Below are 27720 nucleotides of genomic sequence, written 5' to 3'. Positions count from 1 at the left end.
AAATGCATTTTGCCCTACTCCCCATTCTGTCAACCCTGATCATGTCCCCTGGGGAATTATCTGCCCCTCCTAATTTTGTGTCATCTGAATAAGTTGATAAGTGTGCCTTCTATTCCAAGACATTTCTAAAAATGTTGAAAAACACCAGTCCCAAGGTAGGATTCTATGGCACCACAATAGTCACTTCTTTCTGGGATGAAGGGAGCCTCTTTGGGTTTGGTCTTGCATAAAATAGCACTGTCTAGCCCACATTTTCCAGCTTGTCTTCAAAAATATTGTGGGGGACTTTATCTGAGGCATTATTAAAATCAAGATATAGTACATCCATAGGATATTCAGGGGTAGCTATGTTAGCCAGGCAGCAAAATAAAACAAAATACAAAATCCACAGAACAGATACACCTCTATAGGGCTGACCAAAATGCATGAAATTCCCCCATAGACCACGTGCTCAGAGAGGGCACACAGCCCAAAGTGCACACAAATTTGTTTTCAGATATAGTGTCATATGCAAATAAAAACCAACAAAAAAGAGCTAGAACCTAATACCCCATTAAAACAATGCTATGGCAAATAAGTATCAGTCTGAGTGGAGAGGTCCTGCAGCATTTCCAAAAGAGGACCAGTCACTGGCAAGACTCCAAGGGCAGCTGCTAAACTATTCCTGCAGCTAAAGAACAATTCCCAAGGAGTCCTGCCTTATGCACACGTGGAACGTGAGCTTGCTGCAGGGATAGGTACAGCAATTAAATGGGAAAAAAAATCCCCTAGGATTTCACCATGAAGGCTTTATAGACTGTTTCTGAAAGTTGATATTACACAAATCTTTAGAGGAAGAAGGCATAGATAAATATTTTTATTCTAATGGAAACAGGCTTGTCTTTTTCTTTTTGTTCTTTCTAAGCTACTTTTTTAGTTTTTTGTTTCTAATGTAATGTCTAAATTCTTCTGTTCTGCCTTTTCTGCACCAACTTCTGCGTTTACTGTTGTTTCAGTTAGAGCTTCTTTGGGCTGAACATTTCAATAATACGAAGACAACTTTATTCTTCATCTAATCTAGCATTGCAAATGGTTAAAGAAGCCTGCCAAACCACTGAGAGTGATTCTTAGCTGTCATTGCTAACTTCCCTAATTCCCCTTTCTGCTAATTAGGGATATAACCAATACAGTTTCACTGTGAATTCAAAGATTCATTCATTTCAGCAGTCTTTAGGGAATATGCATACAAGAAACTGTTGTTGTCTTATTCTTGCTCACCAGAAATTCTTGCTCACCAGAAAATAGAGCCTTAACAGGGAACAAGGGACAACAGTCACTTGATTTCTGTTGTGTTGTAAGTAAAAACTGTTGCACAAGGAGGTATTGGATATCTCTTTGTACAATATCCAAAGAAGCACTTAGACTGCAAAACCCTGGTCTCATTAATGTAAGTCACCTTACCACCTGGGCTTGCATCTACACTACAGAATTAATGCAGTTTGACCCCACGTTAACTGCCTTGGCTCAGTGTTATAGAATTCTGGGCTTAGTAGTTTACCCTTCTCTGTCAGAGAGCACTGGTGCTCAACAAACTACAGATTTCAGGATTCCATAGGATGGAACCATGCTAGTTAAAGTGGTGTCAAATTGCATTAATTCTGCAGTGTGGTAGCAGTCTTAGTCACATGAATTTCAACACACTTACCAAATACAGTTCCCAGCATTCTTTGGAAAACATGCAACTTACTACTACTTAGGAAAACAATGCAAGTTAAAGGTCAAATGTTCATGATGTACTAAGACAGATACATTATGGTTTGTTTAGCTGCCACCTGACCATTCCTCTAGCTCAGTGGTTCCCAACCTTCCTAATGCCGCGACCCTTTAATACAGTTCCTCATGTTGTGGTGACCCAAACCCATGAAATTATTTTCGTTGCTACTTCATAACTGTAATTAAATAGGTGTTTTCTGATGGTCTTAGGCGACCCCCATGAAAGGGTCATTCGACCCCCAAAGGGGTCCCGACCCACAGGTTGGGAACCTCTGCTCTAGCTGCTAATCAAGCCTCACACATTTGTTTTTTCCCCCCAGGATCTGATCCCAAAGCAAACTGTGGATTTTGTCACTTATTGGAGCTTATCACTTGGGCAAATAAGCTGTCTTACCTCTTCTGGCTTCAATTCTGGATCCGGAATGCCCGTGGATGTTATCGTACCTAAATTGCCACCAATCTAGCTGAGATGCCATCACCCAGATGCATCCCAGATCAAAGTCTCGCTCAGCCGGCCATTTTTTGAAGTTGGAAACTCCTCAACAGGCTTTGACCCAGGATGCATCTGACCTAGATCAGTGGCAATTTCAGTATGATAAGTTAGGGGCATCCTGGATCCAGAATTGAATTTATTAGATTTAGATCTGAATAATAATGGATTAGAAATTTCTGCTTTAAGTGTGGATAGTTTACTTTGGCACTTTACAGACCACCCAAAAGGGCGGTCTGAAAAGCGCCATCATTTGCAGTGTAGAGGAACACCAGAAGCCAAACCGTGTGACTCCTCCGCACCACAAAAAAGAAGCTGCAAAATGCAGCTTCTTCTTGCGGCACGCTAATGACATTGCAAGGCGCCAATGGCGTGCTCACGACATCATTAGCGCCGCGTGATGTGCGAATGCTAAGCATCCGCTACATCAAGATGGCGGCACCCGTGTAGCACGGGCGCCGCCATTTTGTACATGCCAAGCGCGTACTAGGGTTAGGGGCATCCGAAAAGGACGCCCCTTTCTAATCCTAGTACGTGCTCGGCACGTACTAGGGTGCCCGTGTGGAACAGGCCTTTGTTAAACAAAATTGGCTTGGTTTAAGCTGCTGACTGATCCTGGATGCATAATTGCTGCCGTAAATTAAGTAACAAAAATTGCTTTGATTGTGGAGTGAAGACTGCAGTACCACATATCATTACATGGGTACAGGTCTCAGCAACTTCAGTGATACTTTGTGCAGCACTGTTTCATTCACAAATTTAACAAGCTAATCTCTTATTTCTAAAAAGACTAATTCTACTACCAGATGCCCTTAGCAGTTGTCAGAGGTACATCTGGCATCTTTTGGGTATGCTAGTGGATTTGCACACGCAATACCTAGATCAAGTTCTGTGCTGAAGGGAAAATAATTTATAAATCATATGGTGCTCCATTTTGAACAAACTGGTTTACAGAAAGGTAACTAAATTGTACATATTATCTGCAGTTCAATTGACTTGTTCATCAGTAAGTGGATTCAGGAAGGCCTTGTTAGGTTTTCTCAGTTATATCACTTCTAAGGGCAGCATTTCCTGTAGCTTCCTGGTAGAATCTGAAAGTAGTGCTAGTTTACATATGTACTGACCTGTTCAGATTATATCTGTTTAGTCATGAGGGGCATCCTTGTTATTTTAGTAAGCTGTAGTATGGGGAAATATTTATTTTTTCAAATGGATTAATTATATTTTTAGGTGAAATACTCATAGTGATGTACAATAGTAATAAAAATAAAATCGATAATATTAACAAGTCCTAATTAATTGAAACCTTAAATAACATCCCTCACAAAACATGGATCAATAGTGAAATTTGTCATGACCAAGGCTGCTTAAAACTAGGCTGGTAAAATAAAGAGTATTCTGCCTTAAGCCTCAGGCTTTTCAGAGGATGTATCTTAGTAGCAACTGACATTTTTCTATGTGCTTCTATTGCCTGCTGCCATAATGTGATTTCAGAAAAGAGATAAACACTTACCAGTGCCTCATGTTTGAAATCATGGTTTTTACAATAAAAGCTATATCTTGCAACTTCTGGGTTAAGTTAGCTTACACACAAAGCAGGCATTTCACACTGCTGTAACTATTATGTGCTTTGAAAGGTTTATTGTCATATCTTTTTTCTATTTTTTAAAAAATGTCTTCTGTCTCTATCTACAAGGCGTTCTGAAGTCATATGGCTGGTAATGAATGATGTGGGTCTCAAGCAGGTTTTGAGAGCTGGATTTGAAAGGAAAGCTTGCTTACTAGATTTGACAGCAACAAACCTGTTCTGTATTTTGTTCATTCACTCACTCACACACACACACACACACACACACACACACCATCCTGTTCTATATTAGGCTTTGAAAAGGCTGTATTAAATTTTGTGCTGCTACATATTGTTTGAGATGTGAGTTTTGATTTAGTGCCCACAAGAGCTCAGCAAAGGAGGGTGGGAAGGGGGGAAGAGTCACTGTTTGAAGAGAAAAGGACCTTTCTATGTTTCTGGTAAAGCATGAGCCGAAATGAACCATAAGGCATGAGATTGCTGACTGTTTTATTGAGTCACTGTTGCACGCCCACCTTTTCCTGTCTTGAAACAGTTTTCAGTTTTGACTATCTGAAATGATTAACGGTTGCATATCTAACTGATTAGAGCTGTCAGTGACTCTGCAAAGCTGCCTTCCATGAGGGAAGGAACAGTCAGATCTTGTTTCTCTTCTCTTCTTTCCTCTGTAAACAGTTTCTCCCCCCTCTTAACAGTTCCAGGGTTGCATGCATAATGTAAAAAATATGTAAAACACCAACTTTCAGATGTGCAGTGGAACATATCTTACACTGAATAGATAGCAGTAAGGTTTAAGACATAGAATATGTGAAAGTGAAGTAGAAAGACATTCTCTAGTTTGTTCAGTAATAATTCTATCATATTGTAAAAGCAGGCATGTTGCAAACAGGAGGCACTGGCTCCCTGTTCAGTGGCTTTTGAGAACAGTATTATTTTCACATATAGGGTAGAATTAAAAATTAAACAATACGATTTTGTGAAACAAAATACAGGAATCACACATTCCTTTTAGTTGCACAGTGTAATCAACAGTAATCTTACTCAAATCAGCAGATTTACACTGGACTAAATACCTGAATGGAATTTGTTTTTATTGCTCAAAGTTATTTCAGTTCCATCAGCATGACACAATAGCCTAACAGATAATAATATGCCTTGTTCAGAAAAGCATAACGCAAGACTTATGTGGACAAAGATTTTAATGATCAGTACAGTTTGGTCTCTTTGGATAAGAATAATAAAATCATAGAGCTGGAAGAGGCTCCAAGGCCATCCAGCCCAAACCCCTGCCATGCAGGACCTCAGAATCTAAGCACTCTCCAAAGATGGTCATCCCGCCTTTGTTTAAAAACCTACAAAGAAGGAGACTCCACCACTCTCCAAGGGAGTGTGTTCCACTGTCAAATACCTCTTACTGTCAGGAAATGCTTCCTAATGTTTAGGTGGAATCTTTCCCTATGTAGTTTGAATCCATTGCTCCAGGTCCTAGTCTCTGGAGCAACAGAAAACAAGCTTGCTGCAGCCTCAATATGACAACCCTTTAAATATTTAAACAGGGCTATCATATCACCCCTTAACCTTCTCTTCTCCAGGCTAAATGTATCCAGCTCCCTAAGTCTCTCCTCATAGGGCATGATTTCCAGACCTTTCACCATTTTGGTGGTTCTCCTCTGGACACACTCCAGCTTGTCAACATCCTTTTTGAATTGTGGAGCCCAGAACTGGACAGAATATTCCAGGTCCAAGTATACCACAAGTTGAACATGAGTCAACAGTGTGATGCAGCAGCTAAAAAGGCCAATGCAATTTTATGCTGCATCAATAAAAGTATAGTGTCTAGATCAAGAGAAGTAATAGTGCCACTGTATTCTGCTTTGGTCAGCCCCCACCTGGAATATTGTGTCCAGTTCTGGGCATCACAATTCAAAAAGGACGTTGAGAAACTGGAGCGTGTCCAAAGGAGGGCGACTAAAATGGTGAAGCATCTGGAAATTATGTCCTATGAGGAACGCCTTAGGGAGCTGGGGATGTTTAGTCTGGAGAAGAGAAGGTTAAGAGGTGATATGATAGTCCTGTTTAAATACTTGAAGGGATGTCATATTGAGGAGGAAACAAGCTTGTTTTCTGCTGCTCCAGAGAACAGGACCTGAAACAATGGATGCAAGCTCCAGGAAAAGAGATTCCACCTCAACATTAGGAGGAACTTTTTGAGAGTAAAGGCTGTTTGACAGTGGAACAAACTCCCTCGGAGAGTGGTGGAGTCTCCTTCCTTGGAGGTCTTTAAACAAAGGCCGGATGGCCATCTGTCAGGGATGTTTTGATTTAGATTTTCTGCATGGCAGGGGGTTGGACTGGATGGCCCTTGTGGTCTCTTCCAACTCTACAATTCCATGATTCTATGAGTCTGTGCTGCCTGACCAAAGCAGAAGAGAGTGGCACTATTACTTCCCTTGATCTATTCTAGACACTATACTTGTATTGATGCAACCTAGAATCGCATTGGCCTTTATAGCTGCCGCTTCTTTGGTTATTTTATGAAACCTTAACTCAACCAATGCTTTTTTCTCTCAAAAGTGGAGGTCGTGTTTGATGTAAAAGAGATTTGGGTTGCCCCATCTACAGCAGCCACTGTGTGTGCATGCATCCTGCTGCGGTACTGAGGCTGTGGAACATAAGATACTAAAGATTGTTACATGGGGGACGGGATGTCACTGTCCCATCCTTCCCACGCTATTGAAGGACTTTCAGACAATATTGCGCTTATCTGGACAGAAAGTGTGAGTGACAGAGATTGCACGGAAGCATTTCAAATGATATTGCACTGATTCTGTCATTGTCCCATCATTGCTCTGTCATTGAAGTGCCATTGCCCTGCATTTTGCAATAACGGGCGTTCACTTTAATGCAATTCTGCTTCAGTGATATGATAATAACAGTATCAGTGCTATGTTATGAAAGGCTTTTGCATGATCGCTGTTATGAATGGAATAAGGACAGGGGAGCGATCCTGTCCCTATCCCGTCTGTGTATGATAATGTACTCAGTCTTCAGATCTGACCCAAAAACAAAGGAGAAAACAAAGAAACAAAGAGACAAAGAGAAGGGAAGTCTGCCAACTAACTTTTGCTAACTAACGTCTGTTCATAGAAGAAAACACTTCTATCTTTAACTTCATCATTTATTGTCTCATAACGATATCAGCTAGCACCAAGAATTTCTTTACTCGATTCTGTTTTTCTAGCATAGGGGTTTTCAACTTAGGTGGGAACTGTTGAAAATCTGGACTTCAGCTTCCAGAAATGCCAGCCGGCATGGCAAGTAGAGAGGTATTCTAGGAGCCCTCAGAATAGTTCCCTCTATAGAGAATCACAGCTCTGGGGAAAATGTTTCCTTGCTTTTTAATCTTTCTTTGCTCGCTGCTATCCCCCCATGCCCATTTTGGGCCATCTTTTTCTGGTCATGCTTCCTGAGTGCTGCTGTTTTTACTTTATTTTTCTGACTTAAACGACTCTTTTCAACAGTAACCTATTCCAGCTAAATATTCTATTCAACAACATAGCCATGTGAGTCTGGAAAATCAGTATCCAAAGGGATCATGTAGCATCTTTGAGGCTGACTATACTATGTTGTAAAATTGTGAACAGTGCAGACATAATTATGTTAATCCCAGAGCAGCTTCACACCACTCTCCCATTTGCTTCACATTCAGCTTGATGAAGAATTCTGAAGCTCAGAAATAGTTTGATTATTTTGTGGTGTTTGATCCTGATTAAGACTACAGTGGATTTCAGATTTTTTTTTTCTTATGGCATTGCTAATTTTAGTTTTCTGTATTGTTAATTTTAATTGTTAAAATTGTTAATTTTACTTTTTTGTATTGTTAGTTCTTTGGGGTTTAGAGTGCATCTACACTGTCAAAATAATGTCATTTCACACCTCTTTCAGTGCTATAGCTCCATCCTGTGTAATTCTAGGATTTGTAATTTTACATGGCCTTTAGCTTTCTTTGTCAAGAAGTACTGGTGCCTCACAAAAGTACAAATCCAAGGATTATGTAGGATGGGGCCATGCCAGTTAAAGTGGTGTCAAACTGAATTATTTCAACAGTGTAGATGCACCCTGAGATTCATTAGGATATTTGGAAAAATATCCATGAGAAGAACTGTATATCTTGTGCTTCAAGAAAAAAAAAAAGAATAGTTTTTACCTCTGCTGTGTTCCTTTTTGTAAGGTGTTATTATTGAAATGTTCACCAAGGCAACCTTTTCTAACCTGGATCAGGCATACTATTTCAGCAGCTGCATCCTCCCCCAACAATTCCCATAGAAGACAAAGGGCTAGTCTACATATATGTGTATTATGCAAATTGCTGAGATTTTCACATATTTATTTATTTATTTAGGTATTTATATCCCACTCTTCAGCCCTAATGGCTCTCAGGGCGGCTTACAATTATTATTTTTAATCAGACAGTTCCCTGCCCTCAGGCTTACAATCTAAAAGACATGAAACAAAAGGAGAAGGGAATGGTGGAGGGAAAGGGGTTGAGGTCCAGTGGTTCTTCACTCCCTCTGAGGCCTGGACCAAGGCAGATAGATTGGAGGGAGGGCTCTTCCTTCTTCCAGGCTAGTCCTGATGGAGCTGGACCTGCCTGGTGAACTCCCTTTCAGGCCGGCGGATGGCAGTTATGGAGGGCGGAGTCTCCTTCCTTCAGGCTAGCCCTGATGGAGCTGGACCTGCCTGATGAACTCCCTCTCAAGCTGGCGGATGGCAGTTATGGAGGGCGGAGTCTCCTTCCTTCAGGCTATTTGCATTGATGTTTAATTGTCTTCATTTTTTCTGCACAAATTCACATCTATTTACATCTCTTACCATTCCCTCTGCTGAAAATGCACACCTTTCTATCTCCATGTGATGTGGATGCATGGACACATGTGCCATAATGCACATTTCTGTGGGTTTCTGTGGCTATTCTGGTAAAACTGCTAAACCTTTTTTTCCATGGAGTTTAAGGAGTTTCTCAACTCTCACCCCACAAAAAGTTCAGACTTCTGCAAATTGTGTGTGGCCAGATCACATTCTATATGACTGGAATGAGGAGTATTTTAATAGTGTAGACCAGCCCACAGGCTGCAATGGGACTCATCTGGTTTCTGCAGTCTCAGTTTCTGACTTCCTCATTCATTGCAGGAGTGTGCTTCTGGGGGATAATCTTCTCTTCTCCAATTGATTCTCTTTGCAGCTAGTTGTGCAGGAAAATGCCCTGACAGTAAGCAAGTGTCTACAAGTGTTTACAAACACTTTCCTCCTCAAAGCATAAGTAAACAACTGTTGGAAAAGACACTGCCTTAGAGCTTGGAAAAGATACTTTCCTAGACTATTGCTCCCACAATCCCCCAACCAACATGACTACTAGTCATACAAGTTGGGGGATTCTGGAAATTATAGTCTAAAACATAACATTTCCAAGCTGAGGGAGACATCACCTCTAATTATTTTTCCATCATTGTCTAATCATGTGATAAGAACATTAATTACATGTAAAATTTATTATTTATCAAGACTTTGATGTATTAGAGTGAATCTCTGGCAGAACAAAATTTATTTACTCCACTCAGATATAATGTTTTATGTTTGAGATTGCTCATGCTTTTTGGTTCTTTCTTGGGGAACCATATTTTTACAATCACTTGTATTCTCTCTTTCTCCCCCATTTTTATACTTTACAGGAAAGAGCTTTACCTTGACAATCACAGTCCTTACAAATCCCCCTCAAGTTGCTACATACCACAGAGCTATAAAGGTGACAGTAGATGGACCAAGAGAACCAAGGAGTAAGTACTGTTGTTCTCTTGTTTGTGATCTAGAGTCATGCTGTATCTGTAAAAGTAGCTGGATATAAATGGGTATAGAAATATGTCTTCAGAGTTTGATGCAAATTTTACACTTCATGCACCGTGATTTTTGCTCATGCAATAAACTTGACCCAGGTCAAAGAAAACTCTTCACAACTGTAACTAATTGTCCAGCAATCATGTTTGGGACCCTAATACATCAATGGGAAATTAAGATGACTTCATTACTTTATTGGATTCTCATGACACTCAGACCAAATCCATGGGTTATCCAAGCAAGGTGCTAGTCACCTGGGATTCAGACTATATGGTCCTGTCTCCTTTTAGTTTGTTACTTGTGTGAAGTGGCAGTTGTGTGATTCAGATCACTTTTATCCCTGTTAGCTCTTTCTTCTTAGGAGTTTCCCTAATGTGATTGCAGTTTTCCAAAACCATGTGGGCCTTGCTTCTTAGAATGGGGGACCTTTGAGGAATCCCAAGTATGGATTGCATGTCTTTTTTAAGGGTACTAAATCAAGACCACAAACAGTAACATGGTGATACTGGCAGCAGGCTTCTGTTACCTGAATACAATAATACTTCTTGTAATAAACTTACATGTGATTCCAAAAGACCAGGCATGGAGGCCAGAGTCTTCAGGCTCCCTGTTGAATCAGTAAGTGCAGGAAGCAATTATTTTACATTAAATGAGCAAGAACTTTAATTTTTGAATGCAATTGAATTACACAGTGAAATGTTCCTAATATATCATTTTGAAGACCTGAGCAGGTGTGCCCATGATTTTCTAAGGGAAAATATTCAGATATGTAAAAGTATGTTTTCAAGGAATTTCCTGGTGATTAAAATATTAGAGATCTAGAGGTAGAAGGGACCCCAAGAGTCATCTGGTCCAACTGCTGCCAGTATCAACAAGCTGAATATCCAGTATCCCTCCAATAGCTACAAGCTGAAACATCTCTGTCCGCCATTTAACCTTTGTTTTAAAATCTCCCACAAAGGAGAAGTCGGGTACTTCTGAAGTAGTCCATCCCACTTTCGGACAGCTCTTACTATCTGGAAGTATTTTTCTAATACTTAGTTGAAATCTTTCTTTTAATTTGAATCCTTGGGTTTGGTTTCTACCTGGTTGAGCAGCAGACTTGCTACAGATATTTAAAGGTAAATATTGTATCCCTCTTCATCTTCTTTAAGATAAGCATGCCCAGTTCTCTCAACTGTGGTGCAATAACTGGACACAGTACTCCAGGTAATGTCTGACAGATACAGAACAAAGTGTATTAATCCCCTTGGGTTTTGTTGATGCAAACTATAACTGAACTGAGTCTTGCCACTGCATCACACTGTTACTTCATGATTAATTTGTGGTTTGCCAAAACCATAATCCTTTTTACATGTAATTGTGCATCTGATTTCTTCTGCCAAAATGTAGTATCTTGCATTTATCCCTGCATTTATCATTTGGTTACTTTTGACCCAGTTTGACAATCCATTGAGGTTATCTTGGATCCTGCTTCTGTCTTCTGAGATACTATTACTTCCAGATGGTGTCATCTGGAAATCTGATGAGCATTCTCTCTATGCTTTCATCCAAATGATTTATACAGATTTTGAAAAACAATGGCCCAGAACAGAACCCCGAGGCACCCAACTTGTCACTCCTCTCCAGGATGAAGAGGAGCCATGGTGAGCACTCTTTAGGTTTGGTCCATCAACCAGCTAAAAACCCATCTTACAGAAACATCATCTAACCTACATATTATCATCTTGTTTGCAAAAACAGGTCAAAAGTCTAACTGAATGCAAAATACACTACATCTACATCCACAGCATTCCTGTGATCTACCCAGAGTTACCAAAATTATAACAGGGATTAGTCTTGTGTGGGTTATTTTTGAAAAGCATGTGATGACTCTCAGTAATCACAGTATTCTTTTCTTAGTGCTCACAAATCTTTTTCAAGGTGGAGATGACATTTGCCCCCCTCCAGTCTGCTAGGTGTCTCCTGTTGTCCAAGAATTGTTAGAGATTATAGACAGAGACTCTGAGATGATATCCGCATGTTTCTTAAGTACCCTTGGATGCTATTCATCTAACCCTGGAGATGTGAATTAATTTAACATAGCTAGGTGTTCCTTACCACATCTTTGGCTATGCCTGCAGGCCCATAACTGCACTATTTCTACTACTACAGTGAGCACTGTGTTTCCTTTTGGGAGGAGACAGAAGGAAAGTAGGTATTCTGGAGTTCTGTTTTCATTCTATCACCCATTAGCAATTCTCCATCTTTATGATGTGGATCAACTGCTTGCTTATTCTTTCTCTCACTTTGAATATAATTGGAGAGAAAAAGAACCCTTGTTTTGTTAACTTCTTTGTGCAAGATTAGCTCATTCTGACCTTTAGTGTTCATAAACATCTCCTGACAAATATCAGCTACTCATTTGTTTTATTCCTTGGAAATTTGTCCCCTCTTTCATATGTCCCTTTTAAATCTTAGGTCATTTGAAAGCTCCTTATTGCACCCACCCTGATTTCTTTAGGTGCCTCCCATTTTTCACAGAATCAGAGTGGTAACAGATCTCAAAACCCACCTAGCCAAAGTCCCTGCCTCTAATGATGGAAAGAATGCTTGAAAATATTTGAAAAAATATATAGAAAAAATAAATAAAAACAACCAGCATGCTTTTCAAGTGCTGAGAAACCCTTACAAGAAAAATCCTGGACTGACAAGAATCTTTGCAATTTTTGACGTATTCTGCACAAAATTTTCACATGAGTATTTTGCTCAGAAAACAGCATTTTCTGTGTGGAAAATAATATTTCAACACAGAAATATTAATCCCTGCACCGAAAATTCTGTTTCCCATACAGATAATGCTACAACTGGGGATTTATTCTGTATAAAATCCACACAATATTCATTTGCATAGGAAACAGCATTTTCACAGCAATTTATGTGCAGATTTAATATTTCTGCATTGAAATGTTATTTTCCATGAAGAAAAATACTGTTTTCTCTACAGAAAATTTATAACAGGATTTAGTCTGCGTAAAATTTGCACATGGTTGCTAGGAATAGAAAATTGCATTTTCTGTGGAGAAAACAGCATTTTATGAGCAGGAATTTATATTTCTGCATTAAAATATTATTTTTCATGAAGAAAATACTGCTTTCTGTGTAGAAAATTCTGTAATTGAGGATTTATTCTACGTAAAATTTGCACGTGGTTATTATACATAGAAAATTGAATTTTCTGTGGAGAAAACAGCATTGTCTGTGCAGGAATAAATATTTCTTTATTGAACTATTATTTTTCACGCAGAAAATGCTGTTTTCTGTGCAAGACAACCACATGCAAATTTTGCATAGAATAAGTCTTGAATTGTGAATAGCCTTTGAAGCTGCATGGTTTTGAAAGATTTTCTCACAGTGGGAAGAGAATTGCTGAAATTTCTTGTTGCTGCCTTTGAGAAGAAACTTAGCACTTTGTGGCAGCCTGTGGGTGGAGCCACAGCATAGTGTGCGCACGCTTGACACTGTGACCCCGCCCCCATGGTGCCATTTTGGTGCACCCGTTTACATGGTGCACACCATGATGACACCACTGTGGTGCAGCACCCAAACGGCGCAGCATAGAAGAGACGCCATTATGACATACCAACACACCTATGACGCCCCTTCTAGGAAGCTGAAAAGAAGATGTTTTTTGCGGCTTCTTTTTGTGTCCTCCTAGAGGCCACGCCATGCGGTTGCTGCAGCCCCAATCCAGGCTGAAAAGGTGCAGCTGAATGCTGCCCATCTGTATAGCCCCTTAGTGAAGAATTATATCCCTATCTGCCATGCAGGCTCAATCAGTTAAAGTACTCCTGAAAGATGACCATCCAACCTCTGTTTAAAGACCTCCATAGAATAAGAGTTCTCCGAGGCAGTGTGTTCCATTGTTAAACAGCTCTTACAGTAAAGATGTTTCCTAACATTTAGGTGGACTTTCTTTTCTCATAATCTGAATCCATAGATTCATGTTCTAGTTTCTGGGCCAGCATAAAACAATTTGTTGCATCTCCTACATGACATCCCATCAGATATTTAAAGAAGGCTATCATATCACCTGTCCATCTTCCCCTTTCCAAGCTAAACATATTAGCTTCCTAAACCATTCTTTATTAAGCTTTGTTTTCAGACCTTTTGCCATCTTCATCATCTTCCTCTGAACACCTTCTCATTAGAATTGTTTGCAGTTGTGCATCCTCCTTTACAAATCTCCCAGTCATCATGAATTCTCTTCTTTTTGAATATGTGTGATCTCATTCAATAGTTTCTTAAACTAAGGCCTGAAACAGACGAGCCAAAAGGAGCTGCTTCTAGCCACTTTGGGGCTCTGATGTGCAGATGCCACATGCCGCTGACACAGTCAAAAGTTGCTTTGAGGCTGCCTAAGGCAGCTCAAAGCCACCGGCTAAAAGAATGATGAAAAACCTCTCTTTGCCGGTGGATCATTTGGAACCATGGTAGTGTCCCAATTTGGAAGTGGGCTGTTTGGTCACCATGGTCCTGGGCTGATTGGGGACCACTTGTGCCTGGAGTGAACTGTGTCACTTCGAAAGTTCCTATTGCTTCCACCTTGTTGGCTTAATTCATCCTTGATTTGAGGATCAGTTTCCATAACCATTTGTCACTCCTTCAACTTTCTGAAAAATGAAATGGCCAGTCTGAAATGGCCAGTTTGCAAAGTCTGATTTCAAAGAGAGGTCAATAAAAATTAATTAGCTGGTAGTTAACATCACTTAATGGGCTAGGATAAGAAGTGGGGTTTCATCTAGGCAGGGAAGGGAGGAGTGCTTGATTCCTAGCATTAAACATTATTGTGTCCCAAAACTGAGAAAGATTGTCTGAACCCAGCCAATGTGTTATGAAGATTTTTGTTCATCTGTCTGTAGTCACTTATATCTAGTGTGAATATATGTTGCTGTCTGGCCTGAGAAAAGATCTTGATGTTGACAGTCCCCTTCACCATGCTCAGTTCACATCTAAGATCAACAAAAGTACCACAGGGAATGTTAATACTGATGTTTCTCAAGATTCTGCTAGATCTTAGGCAAAAGATAATAAAGAAGAGCTTGGATAAGCTATATCTTATTATTCACAGATCATCTTTGTGGCTGAGCACTGTAGCTACAGGTGCTTCTCATGGACTGGAAACTAAATGGCTGGGAGAGGAGGGAACAGAGTGGGAGGCTGCTTTTGGTTTACCCCTCCTCTGCACATTGCTGGTGTGCCAAGCAAAACAATAGGACTAGAGGTCTTATAAAACTGGGTAGCTTGCATCCTGGACACACCTGGATGTCAGCATTTGTTTTCCTGGTCCTTGTGCCTGGCTGCTTTCTTTTCTGAGTGGCTAATTATGCAGCTGAATAGGCAGTGTATTCCTGCTCAGTCTGAATATCATGCCTGTGCTTTCCTTAATTGTAAAGGACCTATTTTCACTGACTGCGGGCTTTGTTATGAAATTTGTCTCATCATGTTTCACAAATCATTATAGACTGGGCTTATTGAAGTGGCTTGCCTGACCTGATTAATCTGCTTTGGGTTCTCTCTGTCTGTGTCTCTTGGGCAGATTTCACTAGAAATCAGGGTTCTGTGTAAGGGTTCTGGGTATCACTTTTGAGAAAATCCTATATTCATCTGCTTTAATTAAAAACTGATCGGAATAAACATAGAATGCTTGTATTCATATCACATTCAGGCCCAGAACAGACTGGCAGTTTGTCCAGGTCTGGAGTCGATTTTAGGGCTCAGGAGAGCGGAGCATCCGCAAGCTCCCGAGCCCTACCATGTGCTGCCGGCACCATCTTGGCGTGCCCCATGACATCTGCACAGTGCAGCTCCCAAAAAGTTAAGAAAATAGAAATAATGACCACATACAATTTATATGGTTTTAAAGTGGGTGATGAACATATAGAAATGGTTATTTTTAATACATACCTTGGTTCAGTCATTAATAAGAACAGAATCTCTAGGTAAAAAACCCCAAGCAAAGCAGAAAAATACTAGGACTTGGAAAGGTAGCTATGAAGGAAATTGTCAAGATCTTCAAGTATAAATACCAAAGTAGAATCCTCCATACCATTCTATTGTCACTTTCTGTATATGACTGTGAAAACTGGAAATTGAAGAAGATTGACAGGAAGAATCAACAAATTTGATATGTGGTGGTGGAAGCGATTTCTGTAGATTACATGGACTGCCCAAAAGATAAATAAATGGGTCCTAGAGCCAGTGTGGTATTGGGGCTATGACTCTGGTGATCAAGGTTTTGCACTTAGGACGGAAAAATGAAATGCACAGATATAGGATGGGGGACACCTGGCTGAATGAAACTATGTGTGAAAGGGATCAAGGAGTCTAAGTAGACCACAAGTTGAACATGAGTCACTAGTGTAATGCGGCAGCTAAAAAGGCCAGTGCAATTTTAGGCTGCATCAATAAAAGTATAGTGTCTAGATCAAGGGAAGTAATTGTGCCACTGTATTCTGCTCTGGTCAGGCCCCACCTGGAATATTGTGTCCAGCACCACAACTCAAAAAGGATATTGAGAAACTGGAACGTGTCCAAAGGAGGGTGACTAAAATGGTGAAGGGTCTTGAAACCATGACCTATGAGGAACGCCTTATGGAGCTGGGGATGTTTAGTCTGGAGAAGAGAAGATTAAGAGGTGATATGATACCCCTGTTTAAATATTTGAAGGGAAATCATATTGAGGAGGGGGCAAGCTTGTTTTTTGCTGCTCCAGAGAACAGGACCCAGAACAATGGATGCAAGCTACTGGAAAAGAGATTCTGCCTCAACATTAAGAGGAACTTCCTGACGGTAAGGGCTGTTCGACAGTGGAATACACTCCCTCGAAGGGTAGCGGAGTCCTCCTTAAAGGTCTTTAAACAGAGGCCGGATGTCCATCTGTTGGGGAAGCTTTGGTTGTGATTTCCTGCGTGGCAGGGGGTTGGACTGGATGGCCTTGTGGTCTCTTCCAACTCTCTGATTCTAAGGTTTAAATACCTTGTTAAGCATTAAAATCCACTGGGTGACACCGAGTAAGTCACACTTGGTCAATCTTAGAGGATGGCAGTGACAAACCCATTCTGAAGAAATTTATCAAGAAAAGCCTATGATATGTCTTAGGTTTTCCATGAGTAAAAAATGACTTGGAGACACACAATAGTAATAACAAGAAGAGTAAATCAAACCTGAATTCTCACTAAAGGCCAAAATGTCTAAACTGAGACTATTGAATACAGTGGTTGCTCTTTAACTTCAGACTTGCCATCCACGGATTCCAGCATCTATAGGTGGCAAGCCCCCAGTTGTCCCCAATGGAGGTGCATGCCCTCATGCAGCCCCGCCACCATTAGGGACAGCTCCAGTTTTTCCTGTCACACCCAGTGCCAAGCTCGCCCAGCTGGCACCTGCTGCCCTGAGGGAGACTTTGCCGGGCACTGGGGGCCACAGGGGGATAAGCATGCCTGCTGGGAGAGGGGCGCAAGGTCCTCATGGTCGTCTTGGCACAAGACCTCCAGGCCAACCTGGCTGTGGGGCTTCCTCCCTCCCACATGCCCTGTGATTCTAGTAGGCCTTGGCATCCCCCTTCTGCTTCCTGGGCACTCCTTGCCTGACTGGCAGAAGCAAGACAGGTGCCACCCACTCCGTGTTGGTCCTGGTGACCCTTCTCCCATGGGCTCCTACTGTGGGTGTGACCATGGCAACACGGTTGTCCCCAAAGGCGGTGTGACTGTGTGCACATGCTGCATTGAGGACAATGGAATTTGAGCATCTGTGGATTTTGGTATCTGGGGGGTGGGGTGGGTCAGGAACGGATCTCCCGCAGATACTGAGGGCAGATTGTACATCATGAGATGGCTAAGGCTCAAAATACATTGCAGGAATAACCCAGTTTAAGACCACTTTAACTGCCCTGGCTTAGTGCTAGGGAATCTTGGGAACTGTAATTTATTGTGGCACCAGAGCTCTCTGACAGAGAAGGCTAAATGTCTCACTAACACTACAAATCCCAACATTCCCTAGCATTGAGCTAGGGCAGTTAAAGTGGTTTCAAAGTGGATTCTCTCCTAATGACTTCGCTAATTGTTTCATCTCAAAGATTACCACTATTCACTCTGAGATAGTCCCTCCCGATACTTCTGCTCATATTCTTCTATTGCCCTCGCCTAAAAAAATTTCTGTGTTTCCTCTTGCTTCTTTGAATGAACTCTCTACACTTCTGAACTCTTCCAAACCTGCAACTTGTTCTCTTGATCAAATTCCTACTTGTCTTCTAATTTCTATAGCTACCTCATTTCTGCCCTCGCTTCTCCATATCTTCAATCTCTCTCTCTTTCTCTACAGGCTCCTTCCCTTCAGACTTTAAACATGCTCTCATTTCCCTAATTCTGAAAAAAACCTTCTCTTGACTCCTCCTCTTTGTCTTGCCATAGTCTGATTTCTCTTCTTCCATTTCTTTCTAAGGTTTTGGAACGGGTTGTTTATTCTCGCTGTCTTGAGTTTCTTGAAGCCAACTCCATTCTTGATCCCTTTCAGTCTGGTTTCCGCCCATGGCATTCTACAGAGACAGCTCTCACTAAGATCTCGAATGACCTTTTATGGGCCAAGGCTAATGGCCTTTACTCTGTTCTCATCCTTCTTGATTTGTCTCCACCCTTTGACACCGTTGATTACTGTCTTCTAGTTGATATACTTTCTGACCTTGGGTTCTCAGACTCTGTTCTCGACTAGTTTAGATCTTATTTGTCAGACAGATCATTTGCAGTGGTCACAGGTGGTCAGACTTCGTCCTCTGTTACCTTATCTGTTGGGGTTTCCCAGGGTTCTGTTCTGGGTCCCCTTCTGTTTTTTCTCTACACACTGTCCTTAGGTAAACTCATTAGCTCTTTTGGTTTTTCCTATCATCTGTATGCCGATGACACCCAGTTGTATCTTTCCACCTGTGACCTTTATCCAAGGCTTGAACAGCAAGTTTCATCATGTCTCACAGCTGTCTCGCAGTGGATGCGCTATCGGCGTTTGAAGCTCAACATGTCCAAGACGGAGCTTCTTGTCTTTCCTCCTAAGTCCACCCTTCAACACTCCTTTTCTGTCTCTGTCGACAACATTTCTATTCAACCAGTCCAGCAAGTCCGCAGTCTTGGTTTTATCTTTGACTCTTCTCTGTCGTGTATCTCTCAGATCCAGAGCACAGCCAAGGCTTGCAGATTCTTTTTATACAATATAGCCAAAATCCGACCCTATCTCTCTGGCTCTACTGCCAAGATCCTGGTCCATGCCCTAGTGGTATCATGACTTGATAATTGTAACATCCTCCTGGCTGGGCTTCCTCTTTCTCACCTCCATCCCTTAATTTCTGTCCAGCATTCAGCTGCACGCATTATCACTTCCGCCCACCGCTCTGACCATATCTCTCTTTTGTTGGCATCCTTTCACTGGCTCCCCCTCCCTTTCCGTATTCAGTATAAGCTCCTGCTGTTGACGTTTAAAGCCCTCCATGGACTGGCCCCTCCTTATTTATCAGACCTTCTTTCTCCTCACCTTCCCACTCGGGCCCTCCATTCTGGTTGTCAAGGTTGGCTGTCTCAGCCCAGGATTTCCTCTGCCCCATTTCGGATTCGCCCCTTTTCACTCGCTGCCCCTCACTCCTGGAACCTTCTTCCCCCGCGAACAAGAGCCATCACTTCTTTAACCAGCTTCAAAACGGAGCTGAAGACCATCCTGTTTAGAGGAGCATTCCTAGGCATTGCATGATTATCATTTGCTATTTGATGTTCTTTTTTGTTGCCGGTTTTATTGAACCATTTCCTGTATTGCTATGTATTTTATATGTATTATTCTATTATTTCTTAGATTGTGCACCATAGGCAGGTTTACTCTTATATTTTTATTGTTTTTATGTACAGTACTGTGTAAATCTACAGCACTATATTAATAATAATAATAATAATAATAATAATAATTTCTGCAGTGTGTTTTGGAACTTAGTCTACTTGGAAAAGACAATATTGCTGATAAAGGTGAAAGGCAGTAGAAGGGGAGGAAGATCACCCAAATAGATGGATTAAATAATGGATTAATTGAACCAAGGAGAAGCTATGGGCATGTATTTGCAAGGCTGATGATGACTGGGGCTCAAGGAGGTCTCTCCAAATTAGCTAATACCCCAGAAGACAGGATCAAAATTCAAAGGGACCTGAACAGACTAGAAAGTTGGGCCAAAGCTAACAAAATGAAATGAAACCATGCCCTATGAGGAACAACTTAGGGAGCTGGGGATGTTTAGCCTGGAGAAGAGAAGGTTAAGAGATGATATGATAGCCCTGTTTAAATACCTAAGGATTGTCCCATTGAGGAGAGAGCAAGCTTGTTTTCTGCTGCTCCAGAGAACAGGACCTGGAACAATGGATGCAAACTGCAGGAAAAGAAATTCCAGCTCAACATTAGGAGGAACTTCCTGACAGTTAGGGCTGTTCGACAGTGGAACACACTTCCTTGGAGAGTGGTGGAATCTCCCTCCTTGGAGGTCTTTAAACAGAGGCTGGATGACTATCTGTTGGGGATTGAGAGTTCCTGCATGGCAGGGGTTTGGACAGGATGGCCCTTGTGATCTCTTCCAACTCTATGATTCTATGATTCTCCTTCATAGGATCACCATGGGCCAAAGGTGAATTGAAGTTAATCCTAAATACAATAGAAGTGAACATCTAATTCCTGTGATATTCCATCATTTGCCTTCTTACTATTTCTATTTCTGTTTGATTGATAATGCTCAGAACTATCTTAATCTTTAGTTTTTTGTGGGTTTTTTGGGCTATGTGGCCATGTTCTAGAAGAGTTTCTTCCTGACGTTTCGACAGCATCTGTGGCTGGATCTTCAGAGAAAGCTTGCCTGGAAAGGACTTGGGTATATATATATATTGTGTGACCTGGGAAGGCAGGAGTGATTTGCATGTGTATTGTTCTGTTGCTAATGACAGGCCTCAGGGTGGGAGGGTCTGCAAAAGAGGATTAGTGTCTGCTTGATTAGTGTCTGCTTGATCCTGTCTGTGGAATTTGCTTTCCCAGGTTGAAAGGGGCTTTTTTCCTCTAGTATCATTGAGACCTTCTGCTTGTTCCATTAATCATCTGCTAGGTTTTTTTTAGACAGCAATAACTAATATAGTAACTAGTTATTAATGTGGTTACTCTTCAAATGATCCTGAATAAAAGTATTGTAGATTAGTTCCAATTAATTACTAATCAAAGCAGAAGAATCTTGGATTGTTGATGAGAAACTCTTCTCTGATATGCAGCTGTTGTCCCTCATGAAACTCTAACAAGTTTTTACATCTGGAATTCATTGGTTTCTTCTCATTTACAAGTCTGCATCATTGTGATGATGGACTTTGGAAGACCTTTCCAAAAAGAACAGAGAGTATTTAAGTTCAAGGAAAAGAAATAGGCATGAGCATTGCTGCTGCTGCTGCTGCTGTTGTGTGCCTTCATGTTGTTACTGACTTACGGCAGCGCTAAAATGAACCTATCAAGGAGTTGTCTTGGCAAGATTTATTTAGAAGAGATTTACCATTGCCCTCCCCTGAGGGGCATCAGCATAGCATGTGGTAACTCAGGGGCTATGCAGACAGCCCCGAAGGGGCGGCCTCCAGCTGCCCCTTTTACAGCCAGATCGGGGCTGCGGCAACCATATGCTGTGGCCCCAATCTGGCCTTTGCAGGGCCCAAAAAGGAGCCACAAAAATGGCTCCTTTTTGGACCCTGCAAAGGGCGGGATAGCCATGGTGCTGTGGCATTATGGTGCTCCTTCAGTTCTGAGTCATGTGGATGCAACTCTAGAGCAGTAGTGCGACGCCACATGCCATGTGGTGCAACACGCAGTGTCACGCCGCCCTGGGAGCAGAGCCAGGGCATGCATCATGTAAACACTATGCCCCAACTCCACCCCACCCCTACCCAAACTGCCGGTCTGCACAGGGCCTGAGCAAGGAAGAAAAATGTCAGTAGCAAAAATTCTTACGTGTAAAATTTAGTTAGGAATAGTACATGCCAGATAGCACACATTATTCTCCCTTAGAGTTTGTAGGGAAAAATAATTTTAAATTGTAATTTTGAATTACTTCTTGCTTATAGTATTTTCTCACTTTCATCAGGCTTTGATATTTAGATTTTATTTCAAAGAACTGTTCCTTTTAAATGTGGGATCACACTGATATTTACACAACTTCACGCCATTTCCCACTGATCAGTAATTTTGCAGAAAAGCTAGTCTGTTATTTTCAACCAGCTACTTAGTTGTATATGGAGATCTGATATAGTAAGAGACCCCCACGACCTAGAGTTTACCCAGTACTTACTAATTGTCAAGAGATTTGTTTGCTGTTCTGTGTGCATCAAAATGTACACAAGAATAATGACAACCCTGAACAGCATTTCACTTAACCATTTATTAAAATTATTTGATGATGATTCTGTGGAGCCATTCTCACATTACAAGGTTATCTCAGTTATGGCAATGGGAAGGGGGAAAAGTCCTGGATGTTTGTGGGCCTTTTCTTCCCACCTAACACACGTATAAACATATAGCATTGACTGGCCATAGATGAAAATGTGGGCAGGTGAAAGTCCAGGGTAAGTGGGGATTATTGTTAAGTGTTGGCTGCTGTAGGACTTGGTCATTAGAACAAAATCCATGGATGGATCTGAAAATCAATGGCTTGAGGATCTTAAACTAACATTTTGTTTGGATTAAGATAGTACCATTTAAGGAAAATAACAGATATGATTAACATAAATTTCAGAAATACATTGTTCTTGCGGGCATTTTTGGTCCTCAATAGCAACAAAAAGCTTTTATTAGGATATTACTGAGTTAGTTTATTCTAATTTTCACTTTTCTTTTTTATAAACTCAGTCTAGCATGGCCAGAATGGCCTGTCTCAATATTGTGTTTGTGTTTGTTTTGAACTTCCTTTATGTGTCTTAAGAATTGTTTGGCTTGATTCCTCTTGTGTAAACTGTTATTTCATGCTGGGATCCTGGGAATAGCCACTGAACCTCTCTCATATCTCCATGCCTCTATATGGGGAATTAGATGAATGCTGAGAACTATAGTAGGGCTTACCAGAAGATTTCACAAGCTGGTTAGGCTTGTATGAGAGAATACAGTTCTACAGATAGCCTGAATCCAAGCTGTATAACACTCCCTAAGTCATAGCCAGCACCTTGAACTGAGCTCAGGAACAGACAGGTAGCCTGTGGTGCTCTAATATCAAGCAAGTTGTGCTCCCTCTGGAAAGCCACAGACAGCTGTTTGAAGCAATACTGTGGAACACCTGAGGTTTTTGAACATTTTAAAAAAGCAATCCTATATAAAGTACATTACAGCAGTCTAAACAGGATATAACTAAATCATGTGCCACCATGGCCAGTTCAGACATCTCAGGTCTGCACATGGACTTCTGCTAGGGCACCATGCTTTCAGGTAGAATCCAGGAGGATACACAAACTGTTGGCTCTTCAGTAGGAGCTCAAGCTGGATGACTGTATTCTGACCTACCTTTCATTTACCTGGAACACTCAACTGAACTAGAGCATAGACTCCATTTATATAAAATGTAGACCTGCAATTCCAACATCGTCACTCTTACTTCCTCCTGTGTGATTTTTAAACATCTTTTACCTGATGAAGAAGCTAGTGGAGCTTGAAAAGCTTACTGGGTATATTTTGTGCATTCTGACTAGCCAAGAAATGTATCACTCCTTAGTGGATTTTGTGATTGGATTCATTTTTCTAAATTACCCAGTTTTTCACTGAGCTCACTGTTTCAGTGAACAGGGGAAGTGCTGAGGAGTAAGCATTCCCAGTGATAAAATACTGCAAGTTAGAGTACTGAGAGTGCAACTGAGCTGCAGTGAAGTGATATCTGATGGCAAGATCAATGGAGCCAATGCTTGCATATATCCTAAATTATGAATTGCCTTGAAAGGCTCACAGCTGAAATAATCTCTGATTCAGTAGGGCATGTCTTCCAAATAAGCAGACATAGGGTTACAGCTTTGAAAACTGATCTAAAGCAGCAAACCTGTGTATTTTATGATTCTGAGGGGCCATTCAGACTACGTTTTACCCCGGTTCAGAAAGCAAATCTTGCACCTGAAGTTCATATTCGTCCCGAAACTTTCACGAGCGATTCAGAGGCACGCACATCCATTTCGTGGCAAATGACCCTTGGCGCGGATCATTTAGAATTGAGGTAAAAGCCGTCTCTTTTGAAAAAAACCTGGGTTCCGCGAATATGAACTTGCCCCCGGTCATGATCGGGTCAGGTTCAGGGGAGGGATTTAGGTCAGAGAGAGGGCAGTGGGCAGGGCATCCCCTTCCTTCATCTGGGCAAAGGAGGAGGAGGAGGATGGTGCCAGAGGAAAGATGCAAAAAAGGGTAATCGGTGACAGCATGCAAAAAAGGGCAATCGGGGGACTGACAGGGGCTGCAAAGGGCAGTCAGAGGGAGGGCAGAGGGGGAACTGGAGATAGTGATGGAGGAGGAGGAGAAGGAGGAAGGAGCCGGGGGGGGGGAAGAAAGGTCCATGGAGGGCATTCTATAACGGAGCAAGAGGAGGAGAAGGAAGAGGCAGGAGGAAGGGTCAATTCAGGGCAGGTCAGAAGGAGGGCACAAATGGAGCTCGCACCAGGCAGTTTCCCCCCTTTTTAAAAAAAAAATTTAAATTATTTTTGACAAAAAAATGTGCATGTTTTTTGCTTCAAGCAGATAGATATATAGATAGAACGTAAGCAGGACGAAGAGACAATTAAGGGCAGATCAGAGGGCAGCCACAGGATGGAGCTCACCAGGCAGCTTTCTCTCTTTTTTAAAAAAATTATTATTATTTTTGACAAACTATGCAAATTTTTTGTGTGCAATAGGTAGATAGACAGATACATAGATAGAATGTGGCTGCTGCCTGTTCACTTTCCCTTTCATTTACTCGCTTCCAGCAAAGGAAATGCTGCAAAGGGCACTTTGCATGGGGCTTTTTCCCTTTAGGAATGCTACAATGTGAATGTTACGAATGTTGCTCTTTCCAATTTGGCAAATTGATACATGCTTTTGCTACTGTCTCTAAGGAATTCAGGGGTAGCCGAGGGAAAGCAAAGGATGCATAGCATCCTTTTCTGGCATTCCGAGGTGAGGAATTTATTATTATTATTATTATTATTATTATTATTATTATGAGGCATTTTGGGGTGGCAAGGAGGGAGTTTGCAGGATGCAGAGATGGCATTAGATTGCATTTTGGGGCAAATGGGGCCAAGAGAAGATCCATAACCTGCAGTGGCCCAAATCCCTACAAAATACACACACACACACACACACACACACACACACACAGAGGAGGTTTTTAGGTTTGACAAAATGTGCGCATACTGGGCGCCTGTTTTTTTTCTTTAAAGGAGGGGGGGAAAGGGGGAAATGACCCATCTGGTTGGCCAATCGCTGTAAGAAATGTCACCTTTACCAAAGCAGAAGAGAATTTGATTGACAGCAAAGGAGATTTTTTTAAAACTGATTACAAGAGCTGCAATGGCGTCCAGGGGCAAATAACCCTGATTAAGGTATTTGTAGTCAGCACTTGCTTCCAGGGAAATTCGGGGGGAGGGCCCCCAATTCTGCCTGGTTCCATCCAGGGCAAATAGCTGAGTCTGGATGGGCTGTTAGATTTGCATCTACAGGACCTTTATGAGCCTGCTTTCCTGGAAGTAATAACTGTGCTCCAAGTTGAAAGATCAAGTGCATGTAGGTGGCATTTTCTGTTGTAGTCTTCAATTACACACTCCAAGTCCTCAGTTACACACTCTCCTTTGAGCCCAAGTTCTCATATGATCTGGTAGCAATATTTACAGCTTTTTGATTCAGTAGCCTTTGTTTTTGCCTTCAGTAACTACAGAATTAGAAGAGAAAAATAAAATATATTAACAACTTCCTGCACTACTTTTCACAATTAAATCACCTGCATAACATATGTAATAAATACGCTACCTTTATTACAAGAACAACTTTTCCTCACCATTAATATCCCATATGCGTCTTTGTTACACAAAGTGAGAGAGAAAGGAGCAAAACAGACTGGCTAGAAATGCTGGCTTTGGGGTGGAGTGGGGCGTGGGAACTGCATGCCATGACTCCACCCCAATGCCAGCATCACGCCGCACTCCTAGTCGCATGGCAAGGCATCATGGCACTCCTTTGGTGCAGCATTTATACATGCTATGCCAAAGAAATGCCGAAGAGCCGCCACTGTGGTGGCAAAGCTTTAAAAGAAGCTGCATTTTGCCATTCTTTTTAGAGCTGGCAAAGTGCCAGATCAGTGCACAGTCTGCAGTTGCCATGGCCCCTGATCCAGCGCTGAAAAGAGCAACAGGAAGCCGCTCCTTTGGGGCTGCCTGTTGAGCCCCAGAGAGAGAGGGGGGATTTCCTCTTGATTAAACATATCACTTTTCATCCACGCACATACTAATGGTTGTTTGTAGTACAGCCATAGAGGTTTTCAAACCTTATGCAGAATCCTACATTTCCGTAAATATTGCCTTTCAAATAGTCCAGGCCAACAATGTCTTTTAACTAAACTGAGCTGAAGAAACGCTATTTCCAGAGCCATGGTGATTTACCTTATTGGAGCTATAAAGGATGTTGGGAAAGGTTCATTATTCACAAACATCCTCTGTCCATGACCTTCCCCCTGGACATCTACAAAGTATCTTCACTTTATCTTTATTTTGAAAGATGGACTTCCCCCACCCATACTTTTTATAAACACTACATTTTGCCCTGCCAAAAGAGAAGGCAGAGATTCATTGCATTTCCTACCAAGATGGGCACCCAGTATGGCAGGGCTTATAAACATAGAGATAAAATCTGAGAGAATAAGCCCTAAATTCTCTGCACACCCCCTAAGGCATGATCAGCACTGAATCCAAGAGATCATTGTATGGAGAAATACTCCCGATACAGATGCAGGGTTGAAAACTCAAAACCAGGTGTTATTGTATGCGCCGGCAGCTGGGCGAGTGCAATCTGGATGAAGCCCGGATCCTAGCCACGCTTATACCACTGCTTTTCAAAAACCAGAGCCTGCTATTTTTGAAATTTTGCTGGATAAGTGTGGCTGGGGTTTGGGCTGCATCCAGGTTGTGCTTGCCTGACTGTCAGCACGTACGATAACACCCGGCTTTGAGTTTTCAATCCTGCATCTATATTGGGAGTATTTTTCCATGTGATAATCTCCACAGTTAGATTTAATTTCAAATAAATAAATTGGAATCCAAGTTATCTGGAGAGAATCAAAACTAAAGGCAAAAGGATCCTCTCACCAAATTTGAGAATGGCAGCTAAACAGACATATCCCACTTTCAGCTGTAAGGCTCTTCTTGCCGAACTCCCCACCTTACAATAAAACTCCCGGGCTCTTATTCAATGCAGGTTTTTCTTCTTCGAAGAAGAAGAATAGGAGGGGACAGGATAGCAATGGGAAGGTGGAGAGGAGTGAGGGAGAACAAGCAAATCTGCAAAGTTTGTCATCATTTGAGCCTGCAGGACTTTCAGAGAAAGAGTTTCCCAAGCTCAGGCATGTGTTTCAGTGCAAACACTGAACAAGGGGGATTATCACAGAGAGGATAAGGACAGAAGTGAAGTGGATTGCTCCCATCCTTACACCATCCTTATTGTGCGATTGTGCAGAAGTTTATCACACATGTTGTGTTTATCCCATCATTATCCTGTCAGTGAAGTAGAATTGTCTTGTCATTTTTCATTAACAGAAACTTCCTTTATTGAAAAATGATGGGACACTTCTACTTTATTGACAGGATAATGATAGGATAAGCACAATGTGTGCAATCATCTTCCATACAATCACGTGATAAGGGTGGCATAAGGATGGGAGCGATCCACTTCACTCCCGCCCTTATCCTCCATGTGATAATCT

The 27720-nt window shown here is 41.6% G+C and overlaps 1 protein-coding gene across 4 annotated transcripts in view; it reads left to right on the top strand.

Annotated features, from left to right (window-relative positions):
* The window catches only part of LOC149313440 (runt-related transcription factor 2-like), a 301695-nt gene that overhangs the window by 101521 nt on the left and 172454 nt on the right, over positions 1 to 27720 (top strand). For all 4 annotated transcript variants that reach the window (XM_089519110.1, XM_089519114.1, XM_089519113.1 and 1 more), the window contains exon 4: positions 9560 to 9664. In XM_089519110.1, the coding sequence (XP_089375236.1) occupies positions 9560 to 9664 (105 nt within the window). The remainder of the gene's footprint in view (positions 1 to 9559; positions 9665 to 27720) is intronic.

The sequence above is a fragment of the Sceloporus occidentalis genome, unplaced genomic scaffold (genome assembly GCF_023333645.1).
Source record: "Sceloporus occidentalis isolate IW3139 unplaced genomic scaffold, rSceOcc1.0.p SCAF_4, whole genome shotgun sequence".
In the NCBI taxonomy this organism is placed as follows: Eukaryota; Metazoa; Chordata; class Lepidosauria; order Squamata; family Phrynosomatidae; genus Sceloporus; species Sceloporus occidentalis.
This window is presented reverse-complemented; position numbering and strand designations above follow the sequence as displayed.